The following is a 23176-nucleotide window of genomic DNA, read 5'->3' as shown; positions in this document are numbered from 1 at the left end:
AACGTTTTAAAAACACACAAAACAATATCATATGTTGTTTACCATTACATATATGTAACTAAAAATATAGACAAAGACATGACATTGACTCTAAATTCATGATAGTAGAACTGGAGATAGGATACAAAAAAGGGAAAACTTTTTCTGTATTGTTTTATATCATTTACTTTATTAACAAAAAATATGCAATTATGACATAGTGTTAACTATCAACAGAGTAGTGAATAACAGAATCTGGACTGTTATGTGTTTGTACTTTTGTGTAGTTTGAAAAAATTTCTCAAAATAAAAGAAACATTTTAAATTAAGAATGCGTTGACATACTGTTCCTGGCTATCTTCCATCAATTTTATGGGGCAAACCACCATCACTTCTTCATTACTCCCAATGGAGTACGAAAGCGCCAAAGGACTTTATCTAGGTTCATGCTAGACACCAGTGACGCATGGATGAGGGCTGTCTCCAATTCTTTACGCTTACTTAACTCACTGATCCAAAGGTCTTCCTTTCACGACTGTCCCCTGAGTTTACTAAACTGATGTGAAAGTACACGCTCATAATTTAGGTCTCAACCGTCCCCAGCTTCCTAAGCATTTTGTAAGTCCCTGTGTCTAAATGCTGGTGTGATTCTGTTAGCCTTCAATGTATGCAATACAGTTAAAACTGCTACCTTACTTAAAAAACAAACAGAAAACTTTGGAAACCCCAAACATGTCTTAGAGAAGAGTTTTTAGTTATTATTCTCCAAATGGATGGTGAAACCAGGGCAATCAAATTACACTTAACACTTGACTATAACCAACAATCTGCCTAAGAATTTCAATGGGGAAATATGGAGGTGGGGAAAGTGAGAGAGATTGATTCAGCAAGGAGAACATAATGCTATAGACTTAGCAAATAGTAAAAGCAAAAGACATAGAAGTGTGAGGGGTAATTTTGGACACAGCTATGATTTCTGTGGCTGTTTGTGGTTACAGGGGGAGGTGGAACAAATGAGGTTAGAAAGGCAGGTTGAGACTAGTCAAGGAGGCCGGGGAACATCACCAAGGAGTCAGGGCTCCATTGCGTGAGCCGTGAGGAGGCACCTACGGATAGTGAAGGGAGGGGCAGCCCTCTGGTCTTGTCACAGGACATTACTGGCAGTGCTACCCTCGCTAGTCCTGCTATGCTTCCTACTTCTGTCTTCCCCGAGACTAATCATTTGCCTGATTCTTAACTTCTTCCCTTGGTCTACCTTTTGTTTTCCTGTGTCTTCTCACCTACTTGAAGACCTTCATGTTTATTTCTCGTGACTGTGAGCCCCGAGACTTGATTGACTGATTGTCCCCGCCTTGGGCTCATCCAGCCATTCCATTTCACCTCCATGTTCCCCTGCCAATCACAGTCCTGGCAAGAGAGAAAGCTCTACTGGGTTTGCTCACTCTTTCAGTTTGAGGTACTGGAATGTTAGTGGTTTATTGTTTCTTTGGATAAGCATGACCCAAATTCATCATTAGTTGAAAGATTGTGTAACTTTTTAGATAATGTTTTATCAGCTGAAACTAAACCACTATGATTTCCAGCTTTTATGTTATACTTTTAAAACAAATGACTTAAAATAGTTGATAATGAATCTGCCATCAAGGAAGCTGACTATATGGTAAATCAAAGCCAGAAAGAGTTTATACTTCTAATTCCTCAAATTTTCTTTTCACACTTTTTTTTTTGAATCACCCCCTTCTGACATTGGTGAACATCTGTTCTCCCAATTATACTCAATTTATGACTGTGATAATGTGGTGCAACGAGAATATTATTTCCAACTGTTCATAATTTTAACATGTGCTAATATGAAGCAAAACATTCTTTCAACATTTGATGTGTGGTTATAGCTTATGTCCTTTCTCTCGATGATTACATATTTTTCACACCATATTTTGCACGTCAGAAAACCTGTACTTTAGAATAATAATCTTGGATGATGAATAATATATCTATCCTTCCTACCCAAAGCAATCTACTCTAGCACGCATTTGTAAACATAACCTTCAATATGTAAAACAGATAAAAGTAGACCGGTCCTGGCTAAACGGGGGGGGGGGTGCCAGTGAGCCCCAGAACTTCATAGAACTTCACAGAACTTTTGGGCTACTCAGAACACAGGTGAAATGTCACTAACCTAAAAGATGGCATTCCTGTTTCTATGTACACCTCTGCAGCACTGCACGTAACAACCTAGTAGGTTGTCTGTAAAGCCTTGATGATGACGAGTTGCCCTTTCACCTCCTCTAACCACAGCTTCCTTTGGCCCTGTGGTGGCCCTTTGGGCTAATGCCTCTAGATGGCACTGTTCTCATTAGGTAGCAAAGGACCCAGGCTCTAATTACTAAGTTATTAACTCAATAGTACAGAAGCAGCCTAAGCAATAAGCATACTCAAAATAAAGTTATAAATAACAAGATGTCAATTTAAACCAAGAATTAAAGACATTTCCCAGAAATTCGCACACAGCATATACTTTCTACTTGCTTTCCTCACCAGTGTTTACTGGTGAGGTGGTTCTGAAAACGTGGTCCCAGGACCAGCAGCATCCACATTACCCAGGAACTTGTGAGAAACGCAAATACTCAGGTCCCACCTCACAGCAACTGAATCAACACCTCAGAGGGTGGCGCCCAGTGGTCTGTCTTCATAAGTCACACCAGGGGATTCCAAAGCGTGCTCAGCTCTGAGAACCCCTGATCTAGCGTTACCCTTTGAGAGTCTATTTTCACCTTTCAAAGATGCTATTCACGTTCTGTTCAAATGTCTGCTTTATTGAACCTAAAATCTTCTTTGGGCATATACGAAGTAACTTAAAACAATAAAAATATATCATTTAAAATATTTCACAGCAAAGCAAGTATTTGCTACACATTTTATTCACTTTCAGTCACATTTCAATACAATGGTTGTTGAAATAGATGTTTTGAATCAAGGCAATAAAATCTGAATATTTAGTTTCAAGTCACTACTGCTCTAAAACTCGTTTGCTGCTAGGTAATCAACATTTACTTACTTTTCCAAGTATACCCTAGTCTTTAAGCAAAGTGTAAAAGGCTCTCAACTAAACTGCATTCATAGAGAAATACACACATATACATGTAGAGAGAAAAAGGCACTATGAAGGAGGCACTTTGAGGTGTTTATGCAAGCATTTGCAGTGAGTTGCATTGTTTCATCTATACTTCATTTACCCTGTCCCCCTTACGAGTCATAGCAGGAAAAGGGTCACATACTAGGGTATAACCTGTGACCGTGGAAGGGCTAACCTGAGAATTGGCTCATAGAGTAACGAAACCTGAAAACGTGGTCTCGTTAGCACTTTGCACTAGCCACCTGAGATGACCCACCAGCAGCACTAGAGCGCTCACTGAACTAAGTAACCAAAGTGCTGGCCTCCTGTCTAGTTCTGACACTCACCAGCAGAAGGTCATTCAGTCCTGCTGGGCTTTACCTCTTCCTTCCTTGAAAAATAAGGGTTCAAGGTGGGATTTGATGTAGACACTTTTAGGTCTAAGATTCTATAATTCTTTTACCTTTCTTTAAAACTTTTTTTTTCCAGTAGTGGAATCTTTCCAACGTACACAAAAGTACAAAGTTTAGCATAATAAACCCCCATGTACCCACTGTGCACTTCCTACAATTATTTTTTTCTTTTTCTCCAGCTTTATTGAATTATGATTTACAAAAAAAATTGTTTATAGTTAGGTTGTACAATGTGACTGTTTTTAAAAGTGTACAATGTGATGATTCAATAAACATATACTCGCACATTGTAAAATGACTGCCACAATCCACTCGACACGTCCATCACCACACATCATGTAGTGTGTCTGACATTAAGCTTTTGATTAACAATGCATCCATTTCGAAAGACATCCATCTTGTATGTCCCAGCTACTAGCAAAACAAGCAGATAGAGAACTAGGCCGCCCCCACCCATGAAGGTCCCCTTCAGAAAGACTTGGGTAATCTAGATAACTGACTGCTTCAGTGACCCAATTCTCCCTTCCTGCGCCTGCTTTCAGCTCTTATACTTTAAATTAGCCAAAAAAGAGTGAACCCCTGAAACCCTAAACACCCCACCCTCAACTCTGATAACGGCAGAGCCTCAGGTCTCCTCTCTCTCGCTTTCTCTTCCTTTCCCCCTCCGCCATGTACCCTCCAGAACCTATAATCAATCTTGCTCCTCCAAGTTCTCTGATGGTTTCTGGCTGGAGTGTGTCCTGCAGTCAATAACAAGAACCACGAGCGCCAGCCCAGCCATAAGCAGAGGTCTCGGTGGAGGAAGTGTCTGTGGAGCGTCCCACCAGCGAGGTGTGCCCGGCAAGAGCGCTACCGGGCCCTGGAAATTTGATCCCATTGAGCTCGGGACGCAGAAACAGTTAGCTTCTGTTGTTGTTACGGTGAGAACACTTAAGATCCCCTCTCTTGGCCAATTTCAACGACATAATACAGTATTATTAACTATAATCGCCATGCTGTATATTAGACCCCCAGAACTTATTCATCTTACAACTGGACGTTTGTACCTTTGACCAACATCTTCCCTTCCCCCCGCCCCTCAGCTCCTGGCAACCACAGTTCTGCTCTCTGGTTCTATGAGTTTGGCTTTTTTGGATGCTACATGTAAGTGAGATCATATAATTAGTATATGATACTAATTTTATTTCACTTAGCATAATATCCCCCAGGTTCATCCATGCTGTTGCAAATGGCAGGGTTTCCTCCTTTTCGTGGCTGAATAATATTCCACTGTGCATATATGAGAATTAAGAGAAAAGGTCAAGAGCCAGCGAGTTAAGATGTTCCCAGTAAGAGGACACATGAAGAGTCTGATTTGTGGCTTCTGGAGGGAAAAGAGAGGCGAATTCCAAACTAAATATACAACCAAAGAGTATCAACTCTGTATGCACAAGGGTGATTTTGTTTCCTGTAATAACTACAGAGGGTGCCAAAAAAATGTATACACATTTTAAGCAAGGAAAAAACTGTATTAAAATTACGCGATGGTAACCACTTTGAACACCTCTTGTAATTGCAGAAGTCAAACGTGAATTGTATTCATGCTTTGTTATCAGTATATATTGAGTATTACAATTTTAATACAGTTTTTTCTAGGCCATGAAGCCATAGCCACCTCTCTCCTACTCAGATTAACTAAGGGGCACCCATAGGACAAACGGCCCTTGAACAGAATGCCTACAGAGAAGTTTATATATGTATTTTATTTTCCCTCAATTTTTATTTTTTAGAAGAGTGAACATGCTAGAATTCTCTTAAGTGAAAAGCAGATAATCTGCATCTTTGTGATACCGCCTCCTCCATTTAAAGGCTTCCCTAGCTGTCTCCCCAGTTTCGAGGTTCCTCCTGGTCCCCCTGCCTAGCAGTGGCATACCTACTGAATCTCTCTCCTGCTGCGTCACTCCTGCTGCCTGTCACATCTCTGCACCCACCTCTTCCCCTCAAATCCAAATTCTACTCAACTGTCAAAACCCATCTATCCACACAGTCTTTTGAAATCCATACCGTGTTCTCTCCTTTGTTTACTCCTCAAGCACCCACATGATCAGCAGGCCTGTTTATCACTTCATCACTCTCTAAACATGGCAGTGAGTGCTTTAAAGTGAGAACCATGGCTAAGGACCATGGCTTATGATACTTTCCCCCCACCATCCCTCTTAGTAAACCCTGGAGCTGTAGTGCATGATTAATAAATATACAGTTGATTCCTAGTGGGTAAACAGGCAAGACAAGTCCTAGACCAATTGTATTATCTGCCCAAATTTTTACAGAAAATTACCTGCAGAAGAATCAAAATGACTCTAATAATCCTAAAAGCATCAAAATGTGACATCATGGGCCCAAGGTCACAAGCTGAGGTTTCTTAAGCTCAGCAGACTTTCTAGAAACAGAAACACTCACTCACTGTAAAGAAGCAGATGTTGAAAAACATACCGTCCAAGGTTCTAAGAATCTTCTTGTCTTTGGGGGTCAAACTGTGCCCAGCCTGACTGATAATCCAAACTGGAAAGCGTCTGTTTGTTAAAGAGTGCAACGCCTTTGCAAATGGCACATAAAAGGCAGAAAAACCTGGGTTACCTAAGAAAAGAAACAAGACTTTAGATTAACCAAAGCCATAGGCTCACATAAGATGATGTGCAGACTGGAAAAGGATTTATTTCTCCTCAAAAAATCTTGTAATATTTACACTGACACCTCAATTTTAATATCCTTTATTCCTGAAGTCTGGGAATGATCACTCAGAAAATTTCTGCTCCTGCTTTGTTCTCCAATTGATTCAAATAAATTCTTCATCCCCTTTCCTCAACTTAATAAACGGAACCACCAATCATAAGCCAAATACTCAAGTCCTAACACCAGCAGCCCTTCTCGGTTTCTCCCTGTTTTTCACATCCAGTTCACCAATGAGTCCTGTCAACTTTGCATCCAAAATACATCTCAACTTTGTCCACTTCTCCCTGTTAGTGTTATCACTTCCCACTGGGTTTCCTGAACAGCCTCCTAATGGGTCTTCTATCGACTCCTGTCCCCTTGGAATCCAATCTTTAGAGAACCCAGAGAGATATCTTCTAACCTCAAACCAAATCATAGCAGTGCCCTACTTAAACACCTTTCGGTGGCTTCCCATTGTCATCGAAGACTCTAAAATCATTAACCTGTAAGGCCCTTCAAGATTTGACTATCCACAGTTGCCAAGATGCAAGGAAACAAATGAGTGTAAGACTGATTCACAAGGAGAACTTTAAGGATTCTACTAAATGTTTCCTTGTCATTTATCAAAGTATTTGTATTGTAAACAGATGTATAATTTGATCTTTTGTGGTAAAGACCACCAAGCAATACAGTGGATTTTTCTTGTGTATGTACAGAGGGATTTTTGACATGGGTTTGCTATAGAGAAACAGAATGAATAAATGATTTTTTTAAAGAGTCAATCTGATACATTTTTAGGGGGAAAAGACAATGAAATGGGGTTTTCTTCTTGTGATCATCATCTGTAATACTGTCTTCATAGATACGAGTCCATAAATATCTATTTCTCCAATCAGCTTATCTATTTCTTTATGCTATTAGGTTTTCTCCTCTTTGCAGTTACATGACATTGGTTTTCCTGCACTGATGTAAACCTCTGCCATGCTTGTCAAATTTCACCAATTTCTTCTTCATTGCCTGTATCTTTTAGTAGAGCAGGAAAGTGGATTAGAGCACAGACTGCCTGGGTTGGAATCCTAGCTTTGCCACTTATTAAGGGTGGGACCTCTGGCAAGTTATTTACCCTCTCTGGGCCTTGGTTTCCTTGTCCATCAAATGAGGACAATAATCTCACTACCCTGTGTGAGAACTAAGTGAATTAATACATATAAACTACTTAAACACGGCTCGATACATAAGTGTTGTACAATGTTAGCTAGTCAAACTTGTCATCTCTGTCTATCTAGCCATGGCAATAATATATGATGGCCTTATCATTCATATTGTTATTTTGCTTCTGTTGCATTCTGACCTAATGACCCTAGTTCCAAATTCCTTTCAGTGTGGTGCTGGTGTCCTCTTTGTTAAATAGGGTGAAAACATCCTCAAATGCAGTAATATGCTCTTTGCTTAGCTGACTGACCACTGTGCAACTGGAGGAGAAAGAAGTATCAGCACAAGGACTGTCCCATCTACGGAGACGTGGATGACACTGTTTCATGTTTTACATTTAAATCTTTAGTAAGTGTGGAATATTTTTGAGGATAAAGTACAAAGTAGCAATCCAACTTCTTTCCAAGTGATTAGCCAAGTGTCCCAAGTACATTTATTATATAATCCATTCTTTCTGCATTGATTTGAAATGTCTTCTGATCCAATACTGCATTCTTACATTAGCTTGCTAATTCTGATTCCAAAATAATTCCACTTATTTTTTCCTTTTCTCTCTGCCAGCACCATACTGTCTTGATTACTACATTGTGTTTTTAACTGGCAGGGAAAATCCTTTCTCTTTATTTTTTTCCCCCTAAATTTTCTAGGCTAGCCTCATAACCTTTAGAATTATTTTCACCAGCTTCAATTTTAAAAAATCTCTTCGGAATTCAGATTGACACTTCATCTCATTAACACATTCATTTAGAAAGATTTGATATTTTTTACATTACTGAGTATAACCTTCTTGGACTGTGTTGTCTCATATTCAAATGTTTTATGTCTCTCAGCAAAGTTCTATTGTTTTCTTTACATGGCTAGAAAATAACAACAGCTAACATTTTTAAGTTCTATAACTTATTACATGCCAGCCAGCATTTAAGTGCTGTACATATATTAACTCATTTAGTCCTCACATGAGGTAGTACTATTATTATTTCCATTTTATGGATGAAGAAACTGAAGCATAGAGAGGTTAAAAGTAACTTGCCCAAGGTCACACACATGATAAGTGCTCAATAAATATTGGATGACTGAAATTATATACAAAAGAAAATAGCAATACTAAATTGAAAGAACATAAATTCCCTGGTCTGGGATGTCCTGCATACCCTGTTTTAGTTAACCTGACAACAGCTCTGTAAAGTAGTTGTCATTACCATTCGGGATAATGAATGGATGGCCACTTGCAAAATACTTAGTACAGAGTAGGCTCTGAATAAATGGTAGCTATTATTACTATAATTATCATATTTTTCATTTTTTATTGACTAAATTAGACATGTAACATTCTGTAAGTTTAAGGTGTACAGAACGATACAATCAAACCTGTCTACCATTAAGGAGAATCCATAACAAGGACATAATTTAGATGCAATAGTTACAATGATAGGACATATAAAACCAACGAGTACTAGATAACACAACTGCTATAAAGCAAACGTTTCTCCATATCTCTGAGTTTAAGTCTGAGTTTTTTCCCCACAATGCCTATAAGATCTTAAGCAAAGCCCTTAAGCTGGTTGATTCACTACTTTATCATCATCGAGTAAATGATAATGCCCACTTCTCCATTTTCATTCATTCTAGTCAGCACTATAGCTTCTTTGGCACATTCTTTTAGTTATCAATTATTTATTTATGTGGAAGTCACTGTGTTAGGCACAAGATAGAGAAGGGCCTTTCTGTAATTTATATTCTAGTAGGAGAATATGTACACATAACTAAATAAATAAGATAATTCCAGAGTGTGATAACTTCATGTGATAGAGAAGAAAAGAATTACAGTGGCCTGAGAAAAATGTCTGCGGAAGTGGCATTTAGCTAAGACCCAAAAGATGAGAAGAAATCAACTTTTTAAAGATTTGAGGGAAAAGCACACTAGGGCAGGAGAAGGACAGGTGCAAAGGTTCTCAACCAACAAACAGCTTGGCTCCTGAAGAGACAGAAGAGCCCACAATGGCCAGCAACATGAATTTCCAACTTGTAACAGACACAACAAAGGAAAATGTAATGCAGAATGTTTAAATGTCGTTGTGTGCTCCATCACTTAAATGTTATGGCTTATGTTATACTTTATGAACCATGAACTAAACTTCCTGGCGAGGAAGCCACAAAGAAAATTAAAAGGGTCTTGTTTATACAACTAAAACCATATATATATCTCCAGGTGTAGGGACATTTGAAACATTCCAATACAGTAATGTAAGCAAAAAATTTTATCAAAGGATATCGAAATGTATTGTAAACACATGCTTGAATATATATATAGTCAAATGCCCAGGCAACATATAACAGAGGCTGTGGTAATCATCTCTGGACTCCGATTGTCAATAAACTCTTAACTATTCAACATTGTAACTGTACACTTATGCCTTCCAATTAATCTTGTAGGGGACAAAAACTTCCTTATACTAAGTTGATGTGTCATAGCATCTATATGGAAGATTGTCACGTGGACAGAACTTTGGGCTTGTCCATGGAGCCTGGTCTGCTCCATCTCCAATCACTATACTCACAACACAAGACACATCACATGGTTCCATTATCCCCATATGACCATCTGAGAATTATAGTGAGTCAGTATGTTCTATAGTGAGTTCTCAAATTGCCTCTCTTTGCTCATTTCACTACTTAAAGAAAGTCCAAGGATATTGCTAGTTAACAGAAATTCTACAACAAAGGTTCACTTGGAAAAGATGAAACTAAAAGTTTCTCAATGTGTGGATTCCAATAAATCACTACTGATTATTAATACTAATTTAACAGTGGTAAATTAATTTTGCTAGCTTCAAAAGCAAAGTGATTTACAATGAAATGTCATGTCAGTCTACCAGAGATGGACTAAACATGTCTATAGCGGTTTAACAATCCTGGAAATACTGTCATCTTAATTTTCCCCATAGTAGAAACAGACTAGACCCTAAAAGAAAATACAATTCTGAGTCCCACAAACAAAGGAGCAGCACCAGCCTATAGCTTGCATGTACGCCATGATAAAGGGCCCAGGGCAGCAATGAGGACAGAAGGGCAGATATTCAAGAACACTAAATGTGATCTGCAAATGTCAAAGCACTGTAACATAATGACACAATAACGCAACAAATGTTTTCAGCTCCCCGTTCTCCATATCTTAAACGTGGCTCTCCCTAATATGGACTCTCTTCCTTTCAAGCCTCTGCCATAGAGACCTCACTATTCTCTAATACCTCATATGCCTCAATGAGAGCAGACTTTTGGAACCCAGTATTCCTAGCACCTAGTACAATAAGTGCTGGGAAGCAGAGCGAGCTGTCTGCTCCGCCTAACTAGCTCACCTTACTATAACAACCTCTTCGGCTCTAAGACTCAAGCCATCTACTTCCATCAACTTTTCATTCTTTCTCACACACTCCCTGAAAACCTTGACTCTTACTGACAGTTTCACTTGCCATTCCATGTCTTGGGTGATTTCAAAGTCTGGGTGGACTGACTGTGCCAGCACCTTTGTCCCATAATTCAACGAACCCTGAAAGCCAACCCCTAGATCAGGGGTGAGCATGTCGCAATCCCCTGCTGGGCTTGTTAAACACAGATTGTCCCATCCGCAAAGCTTCTGGTTCAGAAGGTCTGGGATGGGGCCCAAGGACTTGCATTTCTAACAAGTCCTCAGATGACGCTTCCGGTCCTGACGTCAACTTTAAGAACCACAGGCCTAAATCACTTAATTACATAAAAATGTTTAACATTCAAAGCATCCTAACTCTCTCTGATAGCTCTTCTCCAGCTCAATCTTGTGCCTTTTTGGACCTCACTCGCAATACACCCGCTATTCAATCACAGCACTGCTCACAATCTATCTACTTGTTTTTGCTTGGTAATTCCGTCCATCCTGCATATCTGCTATTCTCAACACTGACCACTTTCCAAGACCCCCAATCCACCCTCTGCCATCCTTACTCTCAACAGAACATCTCAACTCTTAATTAACAGAGAAAACAGAGTCGGGAGGCAGAACAACTTCACTCTCTCTGACACGCCTTCACACTTTTCCATTTCGGTTACCAATGTCACCTCCTGCACGCTAGCCTCAGAAGGACAGCCCTTCTCCAGTCCAAGATATTGTTTCTACTTATTTTCTCAATCCTATACTCCGCTATGGCCGCTAAAGCTCTGCTCCATCAAATAGCACTTGTCACGCCTATAATTTCAAACTCTCCCTCACTAATGGCAGAGCATATGTATTTTTAATTTCAGTAGATTCCAACAGACTGCTTTCCAAAAAGACTGTTACAGACTGGAAGTTTACTTCCAGAAGAGGTTAATTCAAAGGGAGATTTTGGATCAGGAAAGTTAGCCAGCTGAGAACAGAAGCACTATGCCGAGAAGAGGTTAAGTGTTATGAAACCCGGAGACTCGACCTCCTTTCCCTTGTTCAGCTTGAACATTAGCAGACAGGCTCCACTCCTCAAACAGGATACTGGAAAATTCCTTCCTGGGAAAACTGAACAATCCAAGAAACAGCTACAGATACTGAAAGGTGGAAATTCTCCAATGAAATGCTGGGTCCCTACCCAATCACCCCAAGCTGAGGATTACCTGGGGTAACCAACCATCCCGTTTTGTCCAAGACGGTCGTGGTTTTAGTACCGAAAGTCATGTGTCCTGTAAAACCCTTCAGATCAGGATGGGGGGTGTCACCCTAGGCACACCTGTGGATGAGCCCCAACCCTGAATACAAAGGTGATAATTAGTTTTTTGGGTCTTCCTCTTAAAAATGAAAGGGCAGTTAAGGATTACCAAACATTTGAAGAAAAACAAACACTAATACAAACAAACATAAAAAGGAATACAGAAAAAGCTCTTAAATGCAAAAAGCCAAAAAAAATGATAATGCACCCAGGAAATAGGAGGCTATAAAAAAAGAAAAAAGAGGACAGAACTTAGAATTGAAGTATATGAGTTTCTGGTTTAAAGGGTTCAACTAAACCCCAATACAATGTATGAAAAGACATCCATACCAAGGTGCTTCACTGAAAAATTTCAGAATCTTAGAACAAAGAAAAGATCTAAAATGTTTTTCTCTTTTTTTGAGGGGAGAAGCTTCACATACAGAAGATAAAAAATCAGAATGATATCAAGACTTCTCAAAAGCAGCTCTGAACCGTGGGAAATGACAAACATGCCCTCCAAATTCCAAGGAAAGATTATCCCCAACCTAGAAGTCTAAGGCATGTTCTGACATGCTAGATCTTTAAAAGATTACTTCCCATTCACCTCTTCTCCGGAGTTACGAGAAGATGTGCTCCACCAAATACAAGGGAACAAACCAAGACAGAAGAAAATGTGGGATCCAGGAAACCCAGAGAAATGTGGGATCAAAGCCAGAGAAAAGTGAAAGGAACCCCCAGGGTGGCTTGTGCAGCAGGCCTGGAGAGCAATGGGTCCAGGCTGGGGCCAAAGAACTGAGAGTGCTCGGGGGTGGGGGGACCGCCAAGAGAAAAACAAAACTGACTGATAAATGCACTGAGAGGATTTTTTTTTCGCTTCTAGGGAGTAATTTTAGGATAAATTAGTGATTAAAACATAGAAAATTAAGCAAATAAAAGAGACAATCATTAACCCAGAGAAAACAAACAAAAATATACAAGAAAAAAAATGTAATCATAACACTCCAGAGGCTTAGCTATATAAAATATAATATATGATACATACTGACAGCTCCATTTTTAATCTTTAAGGCTCATGTATACATGTGTTCAACTCATATGTAATTCAAAGTGTTTCGAATACCTACCCCACCCCTACATAGCAAGCGTCTGCCCTCATACTCTAGTAACATTGATCCAGCAAAAGTCACAAATGATCCAGTTGCCAAATCCTAGGATAAACATTCTATAGTAAACTTATAATCATCTTTAAATGAAACAAAAAAATTTATTTAGAAAACTTTCAAAAAATATTTGGTAAAGTTTTAATTAATCTAAAAATTATAAAATTCTAAAAAGCACATTACAAAATTATATGTATGGTATATTTCCAATTGTAATTTAAAATATATATATATACACACACAGAATATATATAATATAAATGCACAGAAGAAAACCAAAAAGCCCAGCCGCCAAACTCTTGAGGGTGGTTGTTATCAACGGTTCAAGCGATTTTATTTCCTTCCACAAGGTTTTTCATATTTACCAAATTTTCTTTGAAATCAGAAATCGTCATAGGTATCTGTATAAAGTCTCCCCATCCTGATTTTTAAACTTACCAGTAATAATGAAAATAAGCAGCTTAGGCCTGTTGGCAGTTTGGTCATTAACAAGGGCAGTCCAGGGCCCACATTTTAGAACCTGGGTTTCAACTCCACAACATAAAATGAATTCCTCATGCACGGAAATGTCTTCCTTGATTTCTGAGTCCATTTCTAAATAAGGGGAGAAAAACAATATCAAGAGTCACTAAAATGTAAAACCTTGAGCCAAAGACAATAGCCAAGAATAAAAAAGGCAAATTTCAACATCCTGAGCAGGAATGCCACAGGGTCATATGGGAGAGAGATGACTATTCAGCTATTCTGGATTATAGGACTGAAAAACAAAGCAAACCACAAGAGTAGGGAGGAACAGGGAGGACCGGGGAGGCGGGTCTTCGGTGAATAAGACTAGAGGAGTGTGAATCAAAATCAGATCAGCCTCCGCACAGCTCTCCTCTCCAGCCTACACTGACAGTAACCATGGGTAGCTTCCGCTTCCCCTCTGCTGGAATTCCCTTAGAGGACGTGCTAAGGGGAGACAGTCCCCCCACCTTCACCTGGTGAAGACTGCTGAAAATACAGAGGTTATGGCCCTTGTACTCGCCTAGACAGAACTGTAAAGAGGCTCAGGGAACTTAATAGTCTGCTTTTTTCTCCATTAATACCCTCATCCCCAATTCTGTAAGCACACTGTATGCATTATTAAAGCACTACATTACTAAATTATGAAATGGGTAGGTGGAAAACAACGGGATGAGACAGCATCATGAACAACTGCCTGAATCATCAAGGTGTGTGGAAAAGTGCAGCCCCAATGATTTAAGTGCACCACTCTTCCCGCCCTGCCCCCGCCTTCCCTCTGTCTCTCATCAGGACTAGTGCTCCAGCGTTCAGTGGTCTTTCTAGCCTCGTCTTCAGCTCTCCTCGGTTCATTCACAGCCCTCCCGAGTCCAGATTCCAAGCACCCGCGGAGAGTTCTCTGCTCTCACCACTTGACACTTCACCATTTTGCACTCCAGTCTGTCTTGGCCTTGCATTTCCTCAGTGTCCTCATGCTTTTCTGCTTCTATAACTTTGCTAATCTTATTTCCTGACCACTTCTGGGATGCTTCGCCTGCTTGTGCTGCTTATCAATTTATTGCCCCAGTTCCAAATTAATTCTTCATTGCCTTGTCTGGAAAAATGGATCTGGGCCTTTTAAATACTTTCCCTCTGCCAGCTGACATGATGTGAAACTTTGTTAGAAGGCTGCCCTGGAGACACTGCAGAGGAAGGGGGTTTCTTTCGGGGTTTCAATGTATCTCACAACAGGTTTCTGGAACAACTCCTTTTTTTTAACCCTCTCTGCTGCTCAGGCTGTGAAGTCTCGCTAGTGCAGTGATTTCCAACAGCAGACAATTTGTCTTCAGAAAACATATGGCAATACCTGGGAATAGTTTCCATTGTCACAGCTAGGGGAGACTTGGCATCTAGTGGGTGGAGGCCAGGGATGCTGGTAAGCACCCTACAGTGCACAGGACAGCGCCCCCACAACCAAGAATTATCTAGCCCAGAAGGTCAACAACGGTAAGGTTGAAAAAAACCCAAAGTCTGCTCTAGTGCCAGGTACGTATAGGGTCCAGCTTTCTCCAGCATTTGGGGGTGCTCCACACCTCCTCTTTCTCCAGCTTTTTACTCAGGAAGCAGCAGAGCAGCAAGAGTCCCAGATAGTGTTGGCTTGTGCCCCAGACCAGGTAGCTGCTCCCTGAACCCTCTGCTCAGTCCACACGCACAGTGGGGGCACTGCCACGCTGGCCTTCTAAAGAGCCAGTCAGCAGACCTTCGTTCCCATACAGCGGCCTGGAACTGCCCTGCCCAGTAGAGCTCTGGGTTGCCAGAGGGAGGTCTCTCCAAATCCCGTTGCAGTAGTACCCATAGCAGTGTCCCTCTGTACCCACCTGCCCGCCTCAACTCACCTGAGGGTTATCACTGTGGCCCTTCCAACACAGACACAACACATCTGCAGCAGCACCAGGATTCCCTGCACACCCTCCCACCGGAGTGGGCTCACCGGCTGACAAAGTGACTGTGGACCAGCTTTGGCCCAAAAAACCTACTAGGTTTCTCTACCATCCAGTGGGCTGCAACCACACCTTCTTCAATGAGATCTAAACCCACATTCTCTTGGGTACTTTCTCTCAGCCCTACATACCTTTTAGGGCTCTCATTATACAGTAACTTTATAGTTCCTCTCCTACCATCACTTAATAAGTCTTGATGTTAAACTAACCATTTAAGTTACTGTGTGGTTTCTGTCTCCTCATTAGATCTAGACTGATATATCCCCATGTATCTATCCAAATATTTCTCTTCAAATCTTTCCCATCTTAGACTCAGCTCAAATCCTACTTCCTACTTGAGGTCTTCCCTGAGCACCTCAAGTAAGGAAATCTCTTTCTCTAAACTCTTAGCACCTACCTTTATCATAAGTCAGCAGTGGTAAAGGCAGCCTGGTAAGCATTCCCTAGTAATCTATGCACTTGTTTGTTGGCGCCATGCCACACTCTCACAGCACAACTGTCAAGAATTCACTGCAAACACCACCTATCCCTCCCCTGACTGAACGCCTGAAGGTAAAATGCAATGGTGGCTAGGATACAGTGAAACGGGAGGTTCTATACATTGATGGTAATAATGAAAACAGCCTTTACAAAGCAACCTGGCCGAACAAGACAATATCCATAAGGCATAAACTTGGATGCAGTCACTTTGGGGGAATCAATTCTAAAAAGGAAACAAAGATATTCTCTGATGAAGAAAAACTAAAGGTATTTGTTACTAGCAGATTTATCCTTAGGAAATCCTCCAAATGGAAAGGAAGTAAGTGAATAAGGTTTAACTTCAGAACAGGAAGAACAACGGAATGGGTGAAAGTCGTGGTAAATATAATGGACTATCCTTCTCCTCATGAATTTCTTAAGTCATATTTGAAGGCTGAAGCAAAAATTATGGCATCATTTGATGTGGTGCTCAATGTATGTAGAGGAAATATGACAATTATATTTAAAAAGGAGGGGGTAAAAGGACTTAATGTAAGTAAGGTTTCTAGACTTCACTGCAGGTAGCAAAATGCCAGTACAAGTAGGTTGTATGGTAAGTTATGTATGTATATTATTATACTTAGGACAACCATTTAAAAAAGTGTACTAAGCAATAACATACTCAATAACATACATATTCTTTTTTAAAAGAATAAATGCATAGAATGCTATGTATAACACTGAAGAATTGAAGAACCTAAATGGCCATTAATGGAAGAATGGTTAAGTAAATATGATAAATCATTACATAGCCACTAAAACAATTCATATGATTCAACATTAAGGAAATGATTAAATAAGCTGTAGTTCAATCTTATGATCAGCTATTATGTTCCATCAAAACTGCTCAGCTCTGCTAAATAAGTATAATTTATCCATCTGCTTTCCAACATTTCTAAAATCTCACTTCTCTATTCTGATGTGATGCTGCCTCTTCCATTTTCTTTATTGATACCTTTATTACTTTTACTGTCATTTTAGTGGACTTAGGAAGGGAGAAGAAATAAACCTATATATACATATTTTTTTTTTACCTCCATGTGTAACCAAAAGTCCAAAATGGATTTTCTTAAATAAAGCTACTTAGAAAATAAAAGATTCTCACTTAGAAAGTGTGGACTCCTTTCCATTTAAAATATACTGGCTGACTAAATAAATCAAAGTATCATCTTACCTTTCCCTATAGATTGATTTTTAGTTCACTAATAAATGTAACTGTAACCCAGTCTCCACAACTATCACAAAACATAGTATATTTACAAAGGTCATATGACATTGCTAAAGTATTAGAAACAATATTAAATGTAGCTATTATACACAGTATTAGATTAGAGAACTGACAGAGAAGACGCTGGCTTACCTTAATACTTGCACCAGAAGAGAAGCCAAGTTATTAACTATATTCAATTCACAAATACTTAACTTCAAGTAAATGACATCTGAGAAGTTTGATTATCCACAAATTAATGAGAAATCAAGTATATATGAAACTTGAGCAGAGTCTATAAAAATTGGACAACAAAAAAACTGGAACTCTAAAACACCTCCTCAATTAAACACAACTAAGAAACTTGGAGTTTATGTATTTAAAAAGTATTTTTTTATTTAACTTCACTCTTATGTTTCTGAATCCCACACAGCTAAATAAAAAAGAAAGGAAAACTTAAAGTATGAGAATTCAAACTGTTCATTATCTAAGAATCCAAGGTAATTCAGTCTGCAAACAAGTGTCAGGTGAATAAGAGTTCTAATGATACATTAAAGGCTGATGGTCCTGCTTTCAGCCACAGCCCACAAGCAATCTTTAAAGAAATCAGTTTTGATAAGCAGCCAAGACTGAGGCAGGATAAAAACCAAGTGTGAATAAAATTTGCACAACTAGGCAAGCCTTACTTATGAAAATATACAGGTATTCATTTGCTTATATTAATGAGTTTTTAATTGTACTTAGTAAAATATTTTTTTCCAATTAAATCTTATACAAACCTAGATAATATATAAAACAGAAAAGCAGTATCAATTTTAGAGCTTCAAGTTTATAATATTTATTTATTATAAAGTCAGCCACACAAGGACACACAAGGAAATAAAGTGAAACAATGTAAAATAATATACCACACAAATACTAATCAAAGGAAATATGGGGTAGCTATAATGAAATCAGATTTAAAAAGTAAACTTTAAAGTAAGAAGTACATGAGAGATAAGCAGGGACATTTCATAATGACAAGAAGTCAAAGAAAATTTGAATAACCAAGTCAGAACCATCGTATTTCAGAAATCAGCCCTGCCAACCAACCCTACAGCCTGGCTTCTCTGTTACCACACAGAGCACCAATACTTCCCCAGTCACCTAACTCAAAAGCTTCTTTGACAGCTCCTGCTGTATTTTAGGGAAATACCCATAGGCAAGAAAAACAGAAGCCAGCAAAAGAATGAAAAGGAACAATGAGAAATGGGCGTGAACTAAGATATATGAAGTGATGTGAGCTAGAATGGAATTCTTCGAGAACGTTAGGGGCTGGTAACGAAAGTTTTAAAACATATAAATGTCAAAGAGCAAGAAAGCTGAGGCATTAGTAAGAACTCATTTTAAGAGTACTTTCTATAAGCCAGGCACTATGCTAAACACATTTAAATATTATACCATTTAATCATGACAATAATCCTATGAGATGGGTACTGTTATCTCCTCCCTCTATCCCTAACAAAACGTGTGAAGAGAAACTTGAGTGAAAGCCATTAGGAATTTGCCCAAGGTCCCAAGTTGGAATGTGGTAGGGCCAGAATTTGAATGCAGATGTCCGAATGACACCAGAGCTCATGTTCTTTGTTTTAAAATTTTCACTTATATACACACATATATAAGTTCATTTAAATGAATGAGATATGCGAGTATGCTAGAACTTTAAAAAATGGTCTATTATTTTTTTAAGTCTTTTGCATACCTCATCACTACCTCTCTTCACCTCCATGCATATCACTCTAAACCCATGTTATTAACTCAGTATCAAGCCTTCCATTTTTCTATAATCACATAAAAATATACATAAACATTTACATTTTAATAAATATGAGTTGTCAGTGATTGATAAATAGGAACATATTATACATACTTCTATGTATTTTGCTTTTATATTTAGTAACACATTAAAATCCTGCCAAGTCAAATAGTATAACTCTAATTCACTATTTTTAATGGTTCTATAATGTGGATACATCATAATTTATATGGCCATCTCCCTGTTGACAGGCACTCTATTATTTCCCAGTGTTTTGGAACAATGTTGCAATAAGTACTCTTAAATCCCCATGTTCTTACATGTATCCATATACACCAGTTCTTTTGTTTCCAATGGCCAGATTCCCAAAAGTGGAATTACTGTGTTGAATTTTAATAGGAATTGCCAGATTGCTTTCCAAAGAGTATAAAAATCACATTTCCTCTAGCAATTTAGGAAGATATCTTTTCTCTTACATCCTACCATCAATAAGTGGTACCATTATTTTTAATTTTTGTACTATTCAGATATGAACTGTCTCACTCTTTAATTTGCATTTCGTTGACTACCAGTGTATTTGAACATCTTTTCATGTTTGCTGGCCTTCTGGACTTTCTTTTCTGGGAATTGTCTATTCACATCTTCTGCCTGGGTTCTAAGTGCATTATTGATCTTTTTCTTATTGGTTTGTAAGAGAGCTTTGTATACTGCTGTTATTAACCCTTTTCTGGGCTCCTATACTTTACATAAAGCTTCCTAGATGCTTATTTTAATTTTTATTATTCTAGTCTTTACATTTAAATCTTTAATCCATCTAGGTAAGGATCCAACTGTTTTCTTTCAGATAGAGAGCTACTTGTGCTAATACCAGTTAGTTAAAAAACCATCTATGCCCACTGACTTAAAATACAATATTTTTCATATGTTAAATTTTCTTACTTATTGGGAAAGAGCTTCTTAAGCATAGTGCTATACTGTCAGGGAATCTGGCAGTTGGGTCCATGGTTAATTTTTAATTGTTTGGTAAGTATAGAAATCAAACTGATAAAACCAAGAGTCAATATTATCTAAATCTCAAGTATCGCCACTGAAAATTACCTGTTCTACTTAAAATTGTCAGTGTTATTCAAGTGAAAAAGGGAGGAAGAAGTAAGCTTTCTGAATCTGGAACTATATCACAAAACTCCTTTAAAAGGTTTAAGGAGCAAATATAAACTTTCAAGTTCATTTTTGATTCCTGGTTTCGTTCTTCTAGAGTTTCAAACTTCCCATTCCCCTGCCAGTGAGATACTGCAACTTGCCGTTTACCAAGGCCTAAATTACCCTCTTCATTTACTTCCCGTTTCCCTTTTATTAGGGTTTCTAACAAGGAGCTACTTGAAACAAGGAAAGAAAATTTACATCTGTCTATGCTGCTTCTGCTAATTACAGAGATAACTTTTCAGAGCAGGTTTTAAATCTTGAGTAAGATGACTAGTTTATATACACAAATAATCTAAAGTTATCATTAATTTTGCCCAGTTATTCCAGGGATATTCAAAATAGCTCTCCTTAAAGGATAAAATGCTTTCCAAAAGTAAGAACCACATGTAATTACAAAATTGAAAAATATAATAAATTTTGTAAAACTTGCTGATGTGCTCAGTAGTAGAGTTAAATTGACAGAACAGTATCGGAGAACTTTACAACAGATCAATAGAATTTATTCAAGCTGAACAAGAGGAAAACAGACTTTAAAAAAAGTGGAATCTTAGAACTTGTAGGAAAATAACAAATGATCTAACATTCTTACGATGAGAGTCCCAGAGGAAAAGGAGAGAGTGTGAGGCTGAAAAATTTTAAAAAGAAAAAAATGAATGAAAGCTCAAATTTGGCAAAAGACATAAGCCTATAGATTCAAGAAGCTAAATTAATCCCAAGAGGAAAACCCAAAGAAATACAAAACACATTATAGTCAAACTTCAGAAAATGAATAACAAAACAAACAAACAAACAAACAAAAAATCTTAAAAGTAGCCAGAGAGAAATGACATATTACCTATAGGGGAACAATAATTCGGGTGTCAGCAGATTTCTCATCAGAAACCAGGAAGCCACAAAGAAGTGGCATATTTTTCAAGTGCTGAAAGAAAGGAACTGTCAACCTTGGTTGTATGGTAAGTTATGTATGTATATTATTATACTTAGGACAACCATTTAAAAAAGTGTACTAAGCAATAACATACTCAAAAACATTAAATAAGTCAAATGGAATTCTAAAAAATATTCTGTAAGAGAGCAAGAAGAACGAAAAAGTGAAAAACAGAGGAAAAAAACAGAGAACAAGTAATAAAATGGCTGTCTTTAGCCCTAATATATCAATAGTTACTTTAAATATAAATAGTCTAAATATACCAACTAAAATGCAGAGATTTATAGAATGGATTTAGAAAGAAACATGACCCAACTACACGTTGTCTACAAGAAAGTCACATCAGATATAACAATATTGGTATAGTAGGTTTAAAATAAAAGAATGGAAAAAGGTAAGGGGGGAAGCGGATGGTAAAGGAGGGTAAAGGGGTCAAATATATGGTGATGGAAAGAGAACTAACTCTGGGTGGTGAACACACAATGTGATATAGATGATGTATTATAGAATGGTATTCTTTTTTTTTTTTTTTTTTCTGAGCCATCCTGCCACCTGTTGGCAGCTCAGTGGCTGCTCAGCTCAGGCTGGGAATCGAACCGCTGTTGCTCAGAGCTCAAACTCTTGAGTGAGCTCTTAACCAACTGAGCCACTCGGCCGGCCCTAGAATGGTATTCTTGAAACCTATATACTTTTATTAACCAATGTCACCCCAATAAATTTAATAAATAATAATAATAATAAAGTAAAAGAATGAAAAAAGATATATAATGCTAATATTATTTTTTTAAAGAAAGATTGGCTATCTATCAGATAAAATAGACTTCAGAGCAAACAAAATTACTGTACAAAGAGTGTATTTCATAATGATAAAAAGATCAATCCACCAAGAAGACATCCTAAATGTACATGCACCAGGGGCTCAAAATACATGAAGCAAAAACCAACTGGCCTAAAAGGAAAACCAGAAAATCCACTATTATGGTTGGGAAATCCCAGCAATGAAAACAACTACTAGACAAGCAATCAACAACATACAGAAGAACTAAAGGACACCATCAACTAACAAGATGTAGGTGACATGTATGGAACACTCATCCCAACAGCAGCAGAATACACATTTTTCTCAAGCACCCATGGGACAGTCACCAAGGTACACTATATCATGGGTCATGAAACAAAAGTAAATTGAAAATAATTAAAATCATACTGCTTATGTCTTGACCATTCTGGAAAAACTAGCAATCAATAATATGAAGACAACCGGTAAATCTCCAAACACATGGAAACTAAAGTACACACTTCCAAGTAATCACAGACCAAGGAGGAAGTTTCTGAGGGGATTTTACGCATACATAGAAGCCAATGAAAATTAAAATACAAAATATCAAAATTTGTGAGATGCAACAAAAGCAATGAAGAGGGCTGGCCGAGTGGCGCGTTGGTTAAGAGTTGGCTTGGGACACCAGCTCTGATCAGCAGGTCCCTGGTTCGGATCCCACATATGAGGGCCAGTGACACTGCGCCCTCTATAGCTAAGATGGTGAACAACAGCTCGACCTGGAGCTGGGCTGCAGTGAGTCCCTGGGGACGGTGTAGGCTGCAGTGGAGCTGCAGTGGGTTGCCATGAGCTATCCTGAGTGGCTGGCAGCCGGTGTGAGCTGCCAAGAGCCGCCGTGAGCAGCTGTCCAGTGGCCAGCGACCGATCTGCCTCACCCGGGAAGAGCGCAATGATAATACCAACATGGGCCAGTGAAGCGACATCCTCCACAACTAGACAGAA

The 23176-nt window shown here is 38.6% G+C and overlaps 1 protein-coding gene across 4 annotated transcripts in view; it reads right to left on the bottom strand.

Moving 5' to 3' along the window:
• The window catches only part of LDAH (lipid droplet associated hydrolase), a 98293-nt gene that overhangs the window by 69096 nt on the left and 6021 nt on the right, over positions 1-23176 (bottom strand). For 2 of the 4 annotated variants that reach the window (XM_019651935.1, XM_019652004.1), the window contains exons 2-3: positions 13700-13855; positions 5980-6123 (exon numbers count right to left, since the gene is read on the bottom strand). In XM_019651935.1, the coding sequence (XP_019507480.1) occupies positions 5980-6123; positions 13700-13853 (298 nt within the window). In that variant the 5' untranslated portion in view covers positions 13854-13855. Of the gene's footprint in view, positions 1-5979; positions 6124-12027; positions 12160-13699; positions 13856-23176 lie in introns of those variants that run through there. The other 2 variants (XM_019652084.1, XM_019652168.1) reach the window with 2 other exon arrangements.

Source organism: Hipposideros armiger, unplaced genomic scaffold, assembly GCF_001890085.2.
Source record: "Hipposideros armiger isolate ML-2016 unplaced genomic scaffold, ASM189008v1 scaffold_0, whole genome shotgun sequence".
NCBI classification, from domain to species: domain Eukaryota; kingdom Metazoa; phylum Chordata; class Mammalia; order Chiroptera; family Hipposideridae; genus Hipposideros; species Hipposideros armiger.
Note: the sequence above shows the minus strand (reverse complement) of the source record. Positions and strands in the feature narration are given on the sequence as shown.